Source organism: Lissotriton helveticus, chromosome 8 (genome assembly GCF_964261635.1).
Source record: "Lissotriton helveticus chromosome 8, aLisHel1.1, whole genome shotgun sequence".
In the NCBI taxonomy this organism is placed as follows: Eukaryota; Metazoa; Chordata; class Amphibia; order Caudata; family Salamandridae; genus Lissotriton; species Lissotriton helveticus.
Window position 1 is genome coordinate 300,369,517 of NC_136069.1, and position 17,149 is coordinate 300,386,665.

Below are 17,149 nucleotides of genomic sequence, written 5' to 3' on the forward strand. Positions count from 1 at the left end.
TTTACCCATGACATCCATCTTAGAACACGGAAGCCATTTTGTATTCCTTGCCCTCACATAGTCAATGGACACGCAATGACCTCTTTTTATTTAAGGACACGTAGGCCTTAACCGGCGATTCACCTTGCGAGTGACACGTGCACCTTAGGCCAGCAACGCTGTAGCAGCATGACTCGGCAAGAACTGCCTCCCCAGCCTGAGGCCAGTCCTGCTATACTGGTTCTTGTGTTCGTTGGCCTGATCATGATTAGGCGGCCGAAGCTGGTAACCGTGCCCATTTACGACCCACAAACATTTCTTATCCTGTCTTTCTATCTTCTGCACCTGGCTCTGCTCCTTTCCTTCTGGGCCTTTATTAGGGGGAGGTAACGAAATTTACGATGAGGCGGTCCGGGTCTTGAATGAAGAATTGACATGGGATTATGATGGACTAGTGGGAACCCCTCATTCGTAATGTTTTGACATCAGATACTGTTGACGATTCCTGTGCAACGCCAAATATTTATTGTTTAAGACACGAATGTTTAGAACTGTGGTAACATGTAAAGAATTTGCCTGAAGCCCAATATTTAGTATATAAGGAGCAACCCTCTTTGTACAAATTGAACAGGCTCCTAGATACTGCCCATGTGTAGTTTCTGTGACTTCTGTGTCCCTGCAGTAATAAACCTTTGGTCTTTGACGCCACCATCGAGAAGCCCGTGTTTCTGTTTGTTTTGTGCACCGAGACAGGTGGAACTCCGGGGTCTTCGGGTGTTATCCCTGACACCTCTGGACGGAACCAAAAAGTCCAGAACTCCAACCACCCCAGACAGGATTTTGTGTATTGAGGTAGGGAGGCCTGAAAGGAATGAGACATGCCTGGGGCACACAAGGTGCCCTGTGCATACACCGGTTCAAACCAGTTGCTGGGGCATCCCTGCCCCAGCTATGGCGCGAAATCCGGACAAAGGATAGGGGGTGTAACCACCCCCCTTCCTGGTCCCACCCAGGGGAGGGACCTAGTCAGCAGTACAGCCCCCTTTAGAAGGATAAAGGTAGGAGCTGGTCCCATTCCAAATTATATTAATCCTGAACTACTCTACAAGAAGAAACTCTGGACTTCGACGTTCTGCTCCACAGAAGACTGAAGGAATCTCCCTTGTGGGCAAGGAGTGTCCACCCTGCATCTGCAGGCACCATCAAGCGTCCAGCGTCTTCACTTTGTCGTCTTCCCTCGAGGATCCAGACTTCAGAGCCCGACGAGACCCGGATTCCCAGACCTCTCCGACCTCAACCTACATCTACAGCACATCTGAGATCCGTGGGTGCGACGAGACACGTGGGAAAGGCCATCTTGAACGAACCTGCACTTCGCTTTCAGCACGACTCCCGAGGTAAACTCGACCATGTGCTTTGGGGACTGAGAAGCCCCAGCCCCGAGCAGCCCCTTCACCGAAGACCAGCCCTCCAGCATCCACGAGATCTGCGTGGGGCCCTTCTGCTTGTTTGCTGCTCGACGCGTTGTCTGGTCACTTGCTGGCTGGCTAGTGGCCTCCTAGACGACGAACCTTGAAATCTTCACTGCTGGTCTGGTTGCTCCAGACTGGCCCTTGCTCCCTTCCAAAAGAGGGGCACCCCGGACTCTCCTAGTCCGCACCAGATGCTTTTTCTACTCACCGCGTGGGTTGCCTTTGCCAAGGCCTGTTGACGCTGATTCCAGATCCAACACCGCCGACAGCAAGAGCCTGCGTGGGACAGCTCGTGCCTCCATCCTGGTCGTCGAAGACACCTCCTGGTCCACGTGGCTGCAGAGTCAAGCGTCCACTCTTCACCTGATCGCGACGACGACATCTGGTTCCTTCCTGGTTCCACTCCAGTCACTGGCTAGTGACTGTGAACATTGTCCCCTCTGCTTTCAGGTCTACTTCTTCACCGATCCACCCTTGGATCGCACCGTAATCTTCCTCCTGGTCGCCTGCAGCATCTTTCTTTTCAGGCTCCATTGACTGCAACGCAAGAACCCGACACGACTTCGCACCTATGCACCCGTGGGTGAGGTAGCGAGAGCATTTCGGTGCTCAAGGGTAGCTTGACTCTCCTAGTGTCCAGTTCCACAGTCGTTTTAGTCTTAACTAGTCAGGATTGTCCGTACTTACCTTTTTCTTGAACTGTACTGTCCATAGACGTTGTTACGCATCTCGCGTGCGAGTTCACACTCTGCACCCTCGTCCCGTGGGCCTCCTATTACTCACATAAGGTTAGGATAGCGTAGTCCCAGCGGTCCTGCAGCCTCTGGACAGCTCCATTTCTTCTATCGACTCTCACATTCCATTTACTTAGTATATGGTTTGCCGTGCCCCTAGGGCACCATTGTAATTTTGTGCAACTTGTCGTATTTTTCTTAATAGATTGTCATGTGCTTAGCCCTCTGACTTCATAAAGAGTTCAGAGGTGTTTGTTATTAATAAATATATTGTTTCTTTTCATAACAACCTGTGTGGTGTCCTTTCATCTGGTATTCAAGGGGTTATATTGTGGTAAAACAGCTGGCTTCACATGCCAAAAGAGTTTAGCCTAAGACTGCTTTGTCCATGCTACCATTAGGATAGCTGGTCTATAAGGTTGACTTACAACCAATCACCATAAGGGTTGTTTGGACTGATACAAGGTGATCACTAGAACTAGTGAGCATCATATATCAGGCCAACTTCTCACAGTAACCTCTGGTTTTTTTTGTTCTTCTTTTCTCTTACATGGCCTAACCGGGGAACTCCTGATGGTCGGTTGCACGGACCCCTGAGAGCGCGACACCCGAACCGGGAAGGACATCGGACCACGGCCACTGTTTACTTTCGCCCCTCCACAGAAGGAGACTGTTCACGTTAAAGTGGTGTTTCCCCTCTAGAACGAGGGTTGCTTTTCATTTGACTGACTGCTAATAAAAAGCACCAGCGAAATTCACGAGTAGTACCTCCGTTTGTTGCCTCACAAAGCCCCCCCCTTCCTGACTAGTTGACACACATCTAAGTCGAAAACCAGTAAAGCAAAAGCAAAAAGTGGGGGTGACCATAGGAAGTAGACCCTACTCTCCTACAGGCAGGGTTCGCCATCACCTACTCCACTGGCGCACCATCACATCGGACAGGTGGGTGCTGCAAATCGTCTGAAGGGGCTACTCCCTCCCCTCGAGGTGACCCCTCCAACCATGCCACCGCAGTACCACCGCATGTCAGGGGATCACTTGCAACTTCTGCAGGAGGAAGTTATAGCCCCCTTGGCCAAGGGGGCCATTGAGCGCGTTCCTGGGCCAGCAGTAGGACGTGATTGCTACTCCCACTACTTTCTGGTACCCAAGAAGGGCAAAGGAGGCCTACGCCCTATCTTAGACCTCTGGAGCGTCAATGGCTTCCTCTGGAAAGGAGAAGTTCAAGATGCTGACGGTATCTCAGTTCCTAGCTGCCCTATGTGAGAAGTTGGCCTGGTATATGATGTTCACTATTCTAGTGATCACCTTGCACCAGTCCAAACAACCCTTATGGTGATGGTTGTAAGTCAACCTTATAGACCAGCTATCCTAGTGGTAGCGTGGACAGAACAGTCTTAGGCTAAAAGACTCTTGAGGGCGTGTAAAGCCAGCTGTTTTACCATATGTAACCCCCTGAATACCAAATGAAAGGACACCACACAGGATATGAAGAAAATATATATGTATTTATTTACTAACACACTCCTCTGAATTCTTTATGAGATCAGAGGCCAAAGCACATCACAAGATACTTAGTCAGTGTAGGAGAGTAGGGTCTGCTTTCTTATGGTCACTCATTTTTTTGCTTTTTGCTTCACTGGTTTTTGACTTAATGTGGCTGTGGGTCTGCTAATCAGACCCACAGCCCTGCTGTTCTCTCTAAATTTCACACCATGTACTTTAGGTACATCACCAATTGGGATTTGGGTCACTCCTAGGAGTCCCTGTACAGTGCACCATAGGTACCCAGGGCATAGGTGCACCCAAGGCCTACAAGGGGCTGCAGCATATCTTTTGCCACCCCTGGCTGGCCATCCAAACTGAGACAACTGGCTGATCACTCAGCTGGGGCAAGGTCGTGTAATCACCCCTTGCTTAGATATAGTATACCTATGTCTAACATTATATCTCGACACATATACACCGATAAGTCACTCCTATGGCAGGCCTTAACAATCCTGAAGGCAGAGTGCTTGGTTTTATGTGAGATGGTGCTCTAGCATGAGCTGAGCCTGTCTACAGCTTTCGGAACCATGTCCTTATCGCTGTTCTAGGATATTGCCATACCATATACTCTTAAGTGCATTATGTACCTCGCGGTCAGATGCTAACTTTGGTTTGGCTTTATCAAAACATGTCGTGTAAGGTGTCATACGCTTTGGAATACTACCCCCTCGCCAATTCTGGCGACGGATGTAGCATTCCACCCTTCTAGAGGGAGAAGACATGTTACTTCCATTAATCCCGGTTAAAGTTAACCAGAGCCTCAGCATCACAAAATGGATGCTGCTGCCACAGACACAAGTCTGACCTCCTGCTGCTGGGAGTCCTTACAGCGAGGTTTCCTGTCACAGGGAGGTGCTAGCACCACCCCAGACAGGAGATAGTGTATTGGGGCAGGGAGGGCTGAATGAAAGGAGACACTGCCTGGTGCACACAAGGTGTCCCATGTATAGGCCAGTTCAAACCGGTGCTGGGGCACTCCAGCCCCAGCTCTGGCGCGAAACTGGACAACGGGAAAGGGGTGTAACCACCCCCTTCCTAGGTCCCACCCATAGGAGGGACCTAGCTGGTAATCCAGCCCCTAGATTTGGTATATAGGTAGGAGCTGAGTCCCAAGACTTTAGATAATCCTGACTGAAACTCTGGACCCTACGACATCCTACTCAACGTAGAAGACTGAAGAATCTCCCTTGTGGTCAAGGAGTGACCACCCTGTGCAAGCAGGCACCATCAAGCGCTCAACGGTTTGCTTTGTCATTGCTTCCGCCAGAGATTGAACACAGAGCCTGACAAGACCCAGACTTACAGACATCCAACAGCCCGATCCACAGCCACAGCCAAGCCGAGACCCGTGGAGGCGACCGGAGACGTGGGACCGGCCATCTTGAAATCGCTTTCCGTGCAGCTTCCGAGGCACCCTCGAAGTTGTGCATTGGGGATTGAGAAGCCCCAGCCCCGAGCATCCATTGCACCGAAGATCACCTCTCCACACTCACCGAGTGCTGCGTGGGGCCCTTTTGTATTTTCCTGCTCGAAGCGTCTGTCCAGTCACTTGCCCGTTGGCTAGTGGCCTCTGTGACGACGAATCTTTGAATTTCCAACGCTGGTCTGGTTGCTCCAGACTGACCCTTGCTCCCCTGAAAAGGAGCAGCCCATCAGACCTTGCTGGTCTGAACCAGAAGCCATCTTCGATTCCTGCGTGGGTTGCATTTGCCAAGACCTGTTGATTCCGAATCGAGAACCAACACCGCCAACAGCGAGAGCCTTTGTGGGACAGTCTGTGCCCAGCTCCTGGTCGTCGTCGACACCTCCTGGTCCACGTGGCAGCGGAGACGAGCTTCACGACAGCACCTGATCGCATCCCGACATCGCCTGGTTCCTTCCTGGTTTCCATCCTGGTCACTGGCTAGTGACCCAGACTCTGTCCCCTCTGCTTTCAGGTACTCTTCATCCTCGATCCGCCCTTGGATCCAACCGGACTCTTCTCTCCTGGTCGCCTGTAGCATCTTTTCTCCAAGGCTCCATAGAACTCCACGACGAAACCCGACACACTTTGACACCTATGCACCCGCTTCCTGTGGGTGAGGTAACACGAGTATTGCGGTGCTCCTGTAAAGAGTAACTCTCCTAGTGTCCTAGTTTCAAGTGGTTAGCTTCTAGTCCAGTCGGAAGACTCCTAAACCTTTAACTTTCTAACTTTACGCACCCATTGACTTCTATGTGTGCACGCGTGTGCATTTAGACACTGCACCCGCATCCCGTGGGCCTCCTGCTCCCTAACTACTGTTAGTCCAGTGTAGCCCCAGCGATTCCCAAGGCCCTAGGCCTTACCATTGTTCGTGACGTGGTTCTTATACCACTATTTTAGTATATGGTTTTACGGGCCACCAGGGCCTATCTATATTTGTGCACCTTTTGTATGTTATATTAAGTTACTTGTTATGCGCTTGTGCTCCTGTGCTCATAAAGAGTTCAGGGGGTTGTTTAGAAATAAATACATATATATTTTGAATATATAACCTGTGTGGTGTCCTTTCATTTGGTATTAAAAGGATTGCATATGGTAAAACAGCTGGCCTCACATGCCCTCTTGAGTTTAGCCTAAGACTGCTTTTGTCCATGCTACCCCTAGGATAGCTGGTCTATAAGGTTGACTTTACAACCATCACCATAAGGGTTGTTTGGACTGGTGCAAGGTGCTCACTAGAATAGTGAACATCATATACCAGGCGAACTTCTCACATTGGTGTACAGCGGTTGGGATTTGGTACAAAAGGGGGTGGTGATGGACGGAGCATCTGAACCAATCAAACACTCACACCCAGTCAACAGATCTGGGTTTAATCCATCACCGTTCTTTAGCCCACTCTGTCACCCCAGGTTAGACATGGCCATATGCAAATCAGTCTGACCCTGTGCCTCAAGGGAACAGTCCAGCCCGATGCCAAGCCATGCCTTCCCTGGACCATATTCAAGCTTCCTAGGACCGGTTTCTGGCATTACAGCCGTCTTCAGCCAGGCTTGCTTGAATCCAGTGGCAAAGTGAGTATTTCTACTTGGATCGCACCAAACAATTCCGGGTGTACAACCAGCTCTTTGTTGGTTACGTGGGCGCTAAGAAAGGTTGGGCCGTGCGCAAACTGACCATCTCCAGGTGGGTCGTTCTTTGCATCAAAGCCTGCTATTCTTTGGCTAAGAAGGAGCCTCCAGTGGGACTGGGCGCCCATTCCACCAGGGCGACGGCAGCTACCCCTGCTTTGGGACGGGAAATCCCCCTTAATGACATCTGTCAGGCATCTACACGGGCATCTCTTCTCACGTTCACCAAGCACTGCTGCCTGGACAGTTAAGTCCGGAGAGACGGCTTCTTTGGCTGTTCTGCTCTCCAGGACTCTCTGGTGTGAACTTGGTTTGCAGACCCACCTCCGGGGTTGGTATTGTTGGATTATCTATTCTAAGGTAAGGAATCTATAACTGTTTCTTTCAGATGAACAAGTTACTTAACTTCGGTAACGATAGATCAGATGAACAAGTTACTTAACTTCGGTAACGATAGATCTGTGAGAAACGTAGTTTAGTTATAGATTCCTTACCGCCCCACCCATCCTCCCTGTTCTGCAAGCTGACTTCTATGGTTAATGACATCCTTTTAGGGCCCTAGTTTTGTTCACCAGTGGTCAGTGTCTTGCATGGCTCTGCGCTTCTGGCGAGGAAGATCTGAAAGAAACAGGTTAGTATTAGATTCCTTACCTTAGAATATCCCCAGGCGTCAGTCTGGATCCGGAAACTTTTGCGTAGCAGTACCCCTGCGCGTCGGTAGGCGTCGTCTGCAGGCGTCCCCTGCGGCTCCGCGTCGTCGGCGTCGTGCGCCGTGATGACGTCGCTGGAGTATATAGACGCCGCCTCCGCGCGCTGACGTCAGTTCTTCTTTTTTCCGCGCCAGTTAGCGCAGATCCGAAGAGCAGTACTCCGGTCTTTTGACCAAGTGTTTGTAAAACTAATTCTTTCTACGGTGCCGGTAGGATGCCTGGGTTTAAGAGCTGCGACGAGTGCGACCGCATGATGTCGGTCACCGACCACCATCGACTCTGCCTCCGGTGTCTGGGCGCGGACCACGACGTGGAGTCCTGCGTCGACTGTCGGGCCTTGACTGGAAAAGCTAGGCGGGAGCGGTCCCGCAAGCTTCTCGAGCTCCGGGTGTCGGCCCCGCGTCGAGAGCGGTCCCGGTCCGGTCGGAGGTCGAGGGAGCGGTCGAGGGAACGTTCGCGGAGCCGCCATGGGCGCTCCGGGAGTCGCCACCATTCCTCCGGCTCATCAGGTAAGCACAAGAAGTCGGGGTGTCGCCATCGCACCCCCGACTCCCCCCGACGCCCGCGTGATGCGGCCGGGGGCTCGGGTGGCCCCACCCCCGCGGCCCCGCGTGGGTCGCCGACGCCGTCTACCCCATACCCGTCGGTCCCTGGGGAAGGCGCGTCGCGTGAGGAGATCGAGGCCTTCCTCATTGCTATGAGGGCGAGGTCTCCTTCGGCGGGGCCTTCGGCGCCTGCGGGCCCGTCGGTCCCGTCTGGGGGCCCGAGCGGTTCGGGTGCTCCTGCCCCGGCGCCGCCGGTGGCTCCGGCCCCGGCGCCGCTGGTTCCCTCTGGTTCGTCGCCGGCTGGTCTCCCGGCCTCTCCGGCGTCGGTTCCTGTGGGCCAACCCGTGGTACCGCCCCGCGTGGTGCAGCGACTCCGCCGTCGGCTCCGGCCGGCGTCGGGTCCCCGGCACCGGCGCCGCGCGGCGCCACCCCCCTTTCCTCCCCGACTCCGGACGCGGAGTCGGACCGGCGTCGGCCGACGCCGGATCCGACGCCGATGGGGCCCGTTGACCCCGATGTCTATATCGTCGACCCAGAATATGGGTATGATAACGATGAGTATGGAGAGGGTTGGGAGGGGTCTGAGGACCCTTTATCCCGTGCCTGCCAGTATGATGTGGACTGGGTAGGTGATCTGGGTGATGCCAGTGGCCTGGACGAGTCGCCCAACCCTGGGTTTGTCTCTCCGTCCCCTGTGGCGTCTGAGGCAGGTGCTGCCTATTCGGTGGTCCTGATGAGGGCTGCCAAGGCCTTGCACCTTGAGCTCCCCGTCGCGAAGGTCAAACCGAACATTCTGACCGAAGTGTTTAAACCGCAGTCATGCCCCCAGGAGCCTCTGCTGCCGTTTAATGAGGCCCTGTCGGATGTCCTTTTGGGCACCTGGTCCAGGCCCGCTTCTGGTGCGCCAGGTTGACCGGAATGTCGCAAGGCGTCACCGTCCATGCTCGGACGACCCTGCCTTTTTATCCACCCATCCCTCCCCGGAGAGTCTGGTGATCCAGGCCTCCACTTCGCAGTCCGCATTTCCGTCGGCTCCGCCCGATAGGGAATCAAAGCGGTATGACCAATTTGGTAAAAAGGTCTTTTCCTCTTTGAGCGCTGGACTGCGGTCTTGTAATACCGCGTGCCTCTTGGGCCGCTACACCCACTCCCTGTGGGATACGGTCGAGGAGTGTCTGCCGCAATGTCCCCAGGAGGTGCGGGACAAGCTCACCCGGGCCTTAGTTGAAGGCCGGGATGCGGCGCGGTACTCGATCCGTTGTGGTCTCGACACGACCGACTCGTTGGGACGGGCGATGTCCACGACGGTGGCGATTCGTCGCCATGCTTGGCTGAGATCTGCCAACTTCTCGCCAGACGTCCAAAATTCACTCATGGACATGCCATTTGATGGCAGTCGCCTGTTTGGTGACAAAGCGGACCACTCGCTGGAGCGCTTCAAGGACTCCAGGGTCACGGCCAAGTCCTTGGGTCTTTCGACCCAGCGCCAGCAGACGGGTTCGTTTCGGCCCTTTCGTGGCCAAGGGAGGGGAGGTCCCACACGTGCTGCCAGCCACGCGACGCAGAACGCTCCCCAGCGCGGTGGCGGCCGTGGTTTCCGCCGTGGTGGCGGTAGAGGCCAGCGGCGTGGTCAGTCCACGCCTCCCTCCGCTGCTGCATCCAAGCCTTCCTAGTCCGAGCTTTCGGGCTCACGTGACGCCAGTGGGTGGCAGGGTTCGCCATCACCACTCCCGCTGGCGCGCGATAACATCGGACAGGTGGGTGCTGCAGCTTGTCCGAAGGGGCTATGCCCTCCCCTTCGAGTCCACTCCTCCAGCCATGCCACCGCAGAACCACCGTGTGTCGGGGGACCACTTGACACTTCTGCAGGAGGAAGTTACGGCCCTCTTGGCCAAGGGGGCCATCGAGCGCGTTCCTGGGCCAGAAGTAGGGTGTGGTTGCTACTCCCACTACTTTCTGGTACCCAAGAAGGACAAGGGAGGCCTGCGTCCTATCTTGGATCTACGGAACGTCAACGGCTTCCTCCGGAAGGAGAAGTTCAAGATGTTGACTTTGGCTCAGGTCTTGGCTGCTCTAGACCCACAAGACTGGATGGTAGCGTTGGACTTGCAGGATGCGTATTTTCACATCCCCGTCCTGCCGGCCCACCGGCGTTACCTGCGGTTCACGGTAGGCCACGAGCACTTTCAGTTTATCGTGCTCCCATTCGGCCTTACCAGCGCCCCACGGGTGTTCACGAAAGTGATGGCGGTGGTCGCAGCTCATCTGCGCCGGTTAGGGGTTTCAGTCTTCCCCTACCTCGACGACTGGCTGTTGAAGGCGGGCTCGCCCCAGACAGTCGTCCACCACCTTCAGATGACGGCAGACCTCCTGCACGAGCTGGGGTTTTCCATCAATGTGCCGAAATCACACCTGTGTCCCTCTCAAAAGCTCCTTTTCATCGGAGCGGTTCTCGACTCGGCGCAGTTTCGGGTTTATCCTCCGGAACGGCGGGTCCGGGATATTCAGGCTCTGATTCCCATCTTTCAGCCGTTATCCCGGGTTTCGGTCAGGTTGACGCTGCGGCTTCTGGGGCTGATGGCCTCCTGCATCCTTCTGGTGCATCACGCCCGATGGCGGATGCGGGCTCTGCAGTGGGACCTGAAGTTTCAGTGGGCCCAGCATCAGGGCAACCTATCCGACCATGTCCTGATCTCGGAGGGCACTGCGAGACAGTTGCAGTGGTGGCTTACGGACCGCGATTGGGTCAGGGGCAGATCCCTCTCCCTTCCCCAACCGGAGCACGTGGTTGTGACGGACGCGTCCCTCCAAGGCTGGGGTGGCCACTTGGGAGAGGCGGAGATCAGAGGCCTCTGGTCTCCGGCGGAGTCCCGGCTCCATATCAACATGTTGGAGCTGCGGGCGATTCGCCTAGCACTGAAGGCATTCCTCCCCTTTGTCAACGGGAGTGTAGTGCAGGTGTTCACGGACAACACCACCGCCATGTGGTACTGCAACAAACAGGGCGGTGTGGGGTCGTGGACCCTTTGCCAGGAGGCTCTGCGCCTCTGGCAATGGCTGGCACGTCAGGGCGTGACTCTGACGGTTCAACACCTGGCAGGTTCTCTGAACGCCAGGGCGGACGAACTCAGCCGTCGGTGCTCGGTGGATCACGAATGGCGTCTGAACTCAGATGTGGCGAGAGGCCTCTTTCAGCAATGGGGAGAGCCTTGGTTAGATCTATTCGCCACAGAAGAGAACGCGCAATGTCATCAGTTCTGCGCGTTGGAGTTTCCAAGACGGCACTCGCTCGGCGACGCCTTTCGGCGCGAGTGGAGTTGCAGTCTGTTGTACGCCTTTCCGCCTATACCACTTCTGCCCAGAGTGCTGAAGAAGATCAGGCGCGACCGGGCCCAAGTTATCCTTGTGGCTCCGGACTGGGCTTGAAGGTACTGGTATCCCGAGCTACTCAGCATGACAGTCGGTCCCTCGATCCGCCTGCCCCTTCAGGAGGACCTTCTGTCGCAGCAGCAGGGGACGGTCCTCCACCCGAACCTGTCCAGTCTCCACCTCCATGCGTGGAGATTGAGCGGCGACAGTTGAGGCCATTTGACTTGCCTCCTGAAGTCTGTGATGTCATTCTGGCAGCCAGGCGTCCCTCCACAAAGTCGGTATACGCCTGCCGGTGGAACAGATTTGTGGCATGGTGCACAGCAAAGGCTGTGGATCCCCTTTCTGCCCCTCTGTCTGAGGTTCTCCTCTTCCTCCTTTCCCTTGCCCAGCAGGGCTCTGCTCTGGGCACTATCAAGGGCTATCTTTCTGCCCTTTCCGCCTTCTTGAGGCTACCTGATCAGCCATCTTTGTTCAAGTCCCCTATTGTGTTAAGATTCTTAAAGGGCATCACGCACATGTATCCTCCAACTCCGTTCGTGATGCCTCAGTGGGACTTGAACCTGGTTTTGACTTTCCTGATGTGCGCTCCCTTTGAGCCCCTTCATTCCTGTCCTCTCCGTCTTCTCACCTTAAAGACGGCCTTCCTGGTAGCCATCACCTCTGCCAGGAGAGTGAGTGAGCTCCAGGCTCTTTCTATTCAACCTCCTTTCTTGTCTGTTCATCCTGATAAGGTGGTTCTTCGGACTAGACCTTCTTTCCTGCCCAAGGTAGTCTCTGCTTTTCACATTGGGCAGTCCATCACCTTGCCCTCCTTCTTCCCGCCTCCGCATCCTTCAAAGGATGAAGAGCGGCTCCATCGTCTGGACCCAAAACGTGCGCTTTCATTCTATATGGATCGCACACGCCAGTTCCGGGTGGATGACCAACTGTTTGTTGGCTACGTGGGTGAGAAGAAGGGAAGGGCGGTACAGAAACGGACCATCTCTCGGTGGGTCGTCCTGTGCATCAAAGCATGCTACTCTTTGGCTCGGAAGGAGCCTCCTGTTGGGCTGAGGGCCCATTCCACTCGGGCCACAGCGGCTACTACTGCCCTGGGCCGGGGAGTCCCTTTGCAGGACATTTGCCAGGCGGCCACGTGGGCCTCGCTGCACACCTTTGCGAGGCACTACTGCCTGGACAGTCAAGTCCGGAGGGATGGCTTCTTTGGCCGTTCGGTCCTCCAGGACTTTCTGGTGTAGGTTGTATTGGTTCGCAGACCCACCACCGGGGTTGGTATTGCTGGGGTATCTATTCTAAGGTAAGGAATCTAATACTAACCTGTTTCTTTCAGATGAACAAGTTACTTACCTTCGGTAACGATATATCTGTAAGAAACAGTAGTTAGTATTAGATTCCTTACCGCCCCGCCCATCCTCCCCGTTCTGCGAACTGATACCTAGGGTTAAGGACATCCCTTTCAGGGCCCTAGTTTCAAATGGCACCAGTGTTGGTTCTCACATGGCTCTGCGTGTTCTGGCGCGGAAAAGCTGTGTGCAAAGAACTGACGTCAGCGCGCGGAGGCGGCGTCTATATACTCCAGCGACGTCATCACGGCGCACGACGCCGACGACGCGGAGCCGCAGGGGACGCCTGCAGACGACGCCTACCGACGCGCAGGGGTACTGCTACGCAAAAGTTTCCGGATCCAGACTGACGCCTGGGGATATTCTAAGGTAAGGAATCTAATACTAACTACTGTTTCTTACAGATATATCGTTACCGAAGGTAAGTAACTTGTTCGTCGTGTACAGAACGTACAACAGCCCGCAAGGGCGGCGTCTATGTAGCTACTGCGACGTGATCCCGGCAACAGCAACGACGGATGCGGAATTGACCAATGCCACCTTCCGATGTGCAAGGTTACTGCTGACGAAAAACTTTCCAGATCCAGTCTGATGCCTGGAGGGAATGCTAAGGTAAGGAATCTATAACTAACCTATGTTTCTTACAAATATATAATTACTGATGGTAAGTATCTTGTTCACTAGGGACTTACAAGGGTACAGCAGTAACCAATTGTGGAGTTACAGAGGTACTTACAACAGTCACTTTAGGGAGGAAGCACAGTGACTGGGCTCCTGATTAGCAGATTCCCAATCAGAGTAGTTAAAAAAAACATTGACACCAGCAAAAAGTGGGGGTAACCATGAAAGCAGATCCTAATTTCCTACACTTGTGGATACTATATCTTCCCACAAATTCCTATCTAGCCTCCCCTTCATGAGTATTCAACTTGTTGCTATTGTGTTTTTTATTTTATGCTTTTAAGCTCTGTTTTTTCTTTACCACATGCCTTGCTTTGGTTCGTGCAAATGTAAGGAACACAGCTAGGCAACGTTGTGTATTTATTCAGGTGTTGTCATTTCTTGGAAGGGCAAAGTCTTGTAGAAAGCTGCGTGGCACTACCTTATTGTGTTGGAAAACCATTTATTGAGTAATGTTCTCTAGATCCTGTCTAGTACTTTGGATATTTAGTGAGAAATATGTGGAAAGATGTAGTCCTACACCAAAAATATGGTTTCAAAATGTAAGTTGTCTTATAATTGTTTTAATATTTTCTGTGGCAGCTTTTAACTTGTTGTGCAGTTGAAATGCCTTGTATATTTTTAACGGTATACTTAATAATTTGTTTGTTTAGAATCTTTCAAATTCCTATCAGTCTTATGCAGTATCCTACCCGAGCCTTAAAAGTCAAATTGAAAGGATTTAAAGCTCCTCTGGATGACGGAGAGACTAAAAGAATTCCTTATCGTCCAGCGTGGAGCATGGAAGCACTGTATGTAATGATGGATTACCTTGATGGAAAACAGCTATATGCATCAACTGTGGTAAGTGTTTATCTGTTTTTTTGTAAATCATTAGGTCTCGCACTGCGAACCGATCGCGAAGCGATCGTCGCTGCAAGACTCTATTGCAATCGTTTCTGCTTTCAAGGAGTCAAGGGAGACAGGAGACAAGTGATGTGCACGTGCAACCTTGCGAACTGGGATCAGGTCGCACGCGCTTCCTGTCTCCCATGGCTCCTTGGAAGCAGACACACACACACGCACGCACGCACACACACATACAGAACACCCGCCGCCGCACACACACACATACAGAACCCCCAGCCGCTGCGCATACGCACACACACATAGAGAACGCTTCCGCTGCGCACACACACACATAGAGAACCACCACGCATACACACACGCCCCCACCCCCCGCAGCACACATACACACACGCGCACGCGCACACACACACACAAGCGCACCAAGACCCCCCCCGCCGCACCCCCTCCCCCCTGCAACTAAGCCCCACTCACCGGCACTCTGTACTTCTGCAGCCTCCGCGGGGCTCTCCCTCAGGCATGGGAGCCCCGCGTCACCTCTGCTCCTCTGGCCAGGCTCTCCATGGGCGCGGGCTTCACAAGACAGAAGTCCCGCCCCACGATAGGTTTCGTTTTGGTCAGTGCACGCGCACGTCTTGTCTGCATATCCCTTCTGCATTTTCACTTAACTTTACCATAAATGTATTTCACTCTGATAAGTTAAAATTAACATAAAATTACACTGTAGCAATGTCCTTTTGTTCTGCAGAAATTCCTCTCATTAAAATTCAGTCATAACTTGTTTTCTGCAATGCGCTGCAACCGTTTCATGACTTTTTATTTTTACTTTCTCAGCTCGACGGGATCGGAGTATAAAGTCTACCCGTGTTTTATTTACTCTGCATCGCAATTCGCTGCAACCGTTTCATGACTTTTTATTTTTACTTTCACAGCTCAACGGGATCGGAGTATAAAGTCTACCCGTGTTTTATTTACTCTGCATCGCAATGCGCTGCAACCGTTTCATGACTTTTTATTTTTACTTTCACAGCTCGACGGGATCGGAGTATAAAGTCTACCCGTGTTTTATTTACTCTGCATCGACATCTTACCTTCAGGCTTGATTTTGCTCTTAAGTCTTATTGTTTGCTTTTAATATTCTGCTTTTGCAGGTCAGTGGGGTCGGGTGTTCACTGCTGGAGCCTGCAGGGCGCTGCACACAGGGAGACAGGTGCTTCCTGCCTCCTCCACAAACTGGATTACAAGAGAGAGGGAAGCCTTGAGCGGGGCTTAAATACCTTAAATACCTTAGCCATGCCCAGGATGGGAGTGAGTTTTGGTGTGGCTTGAATACCATAGCCATGCCCAAGATGGATGCCAAGCCCTTTAATATCTACCTCTAGTGAGATTTACCTCTAACTATTTTGACAATGCAATAAACATCACCACGCCCCGACAAAAGAATTGGTCTCAGAATTTAAGTCTTGTAGGTGCAAAATGTAAACGCAGCACAGTCCATGCGCTTAAACACTTCATCATCATCAAAAGGTGCTCTATTCTGTCATAAAAAACCATAGAAGTGCACATAAAATGCAACAAGTAAAACAAGCATTTGCAATGCAATAGGTCTCGCATTTGCGAGAGTTTAACCTATTGGGATTATAAATGACAATGCCTTTTTTTATGTTTTAAAAACCAATACGTAAATAAAAGGCATTGCCATTTACAATGCCAATAGCTCAAACTCTCACAACTGCGGGACCTATTGCATTGCAAATGCTTGTTTTTATAGAATTTGTGAATTAATCGCATTAAAATGGCTTTGAGGTCGAAAGTACATTGGTGCAGTGTCAACTTGTCAGTCAGCTTCTCATTTTAATGTTTATCTAACCGGTTTTGCTTTCTGGTGCAAGAGAGTCTGAAGTCTGTTGATTAGATCTCTACTTGATACAGCATGTGGCTGTCCAACAGAATGCTAGACAAAGCTGTGGTATTCGCTGTTCTAACTGCGCTAAATAGTTCTCACCTGAAATTAGGGAACTGAAGAGAGAAGGCAAGTGAAGTAGTGTGGCTCACTGGTTAGAGGCGGCAGACCCGAGAGCAGAGGACGGCCCGGGACCAGGGTTCGATTCCCGGCGCGGCAGGTTTCTGGACCAGGGTCAGCGGACTCGATAATTCTCTCGCCTCGGTGCCCACTCTGATCAGCGATCACACTCGGCAACTCTGGGCATTAGCTTGCCTCATCTTCACTAACGGCCCCACCAGACCGCCGGGGATTCCTGGTCTCACCCTGGAGATACCCATTAAGGGACCATCTCTCAGGGAAGCCAGGAAGGGTTTCGCAGCGGTCGAAGCGCCTTGGGACCCTACGGGTAAGTAGTGCGCTATATAAATGCCTATACATACATACATACACAAGGCAAAAAAGGCATGAAAAAAAATAGAGACGTCATTACTACGAGGATAGCAAGGAAACCTAATAAAGAGCTCTAAAGAAGTATCACTACGCAATCCACAAAGCCAGTCTAAAAGACTTTGCCAAAAAGATCAGTCTGTCCATGCATCCTTCTAAAGAAATATATACCACTGTCAATTCTTTTCTAAAACCTAACATTGCCAGGTCTGGTCCCCCCTTCTCTAAGGAACGGTGTGAGCAGTTAGCAATCATTTTTTGGGAACCTGCAGGCTAATTTATGACTCTTTATCTAAAACATCAGACCCAGTCTTCAAAGCCCACAATAAGGTTACAGTTGGAAAGCCAGCAGTGGAACTTTCAACATTTCCTAGGTCTGAGCAAGGGGGAATTGTAATGGCAGCAAGTATAGTCAAGTGACCTTCTCCTTT

General features: G+C 52.4%; 1 protein-coding gene across 1 annotated transcript in view; it reads left to right on the top strand.

The window, feature by feature from the left end:
- RNF17 (ring finger protein 17) overlaps positions 1–17,149 on the top strand; it is a 3,010,943-nt gene that overhangs the window by 2,895,306 nt on the left and 98,488 nt on the right. Inside the window, exon 38 of the mRNA XM_078657063.1 lies at positions 14,134–14,323. Coding sequence (XP_078513189.1) covers positions 14,134–14,323 — 190 coding nt within the window. The remainder of the gene's footprint in view (positions 1–14,133; positions 14,324–17,149) is intronic.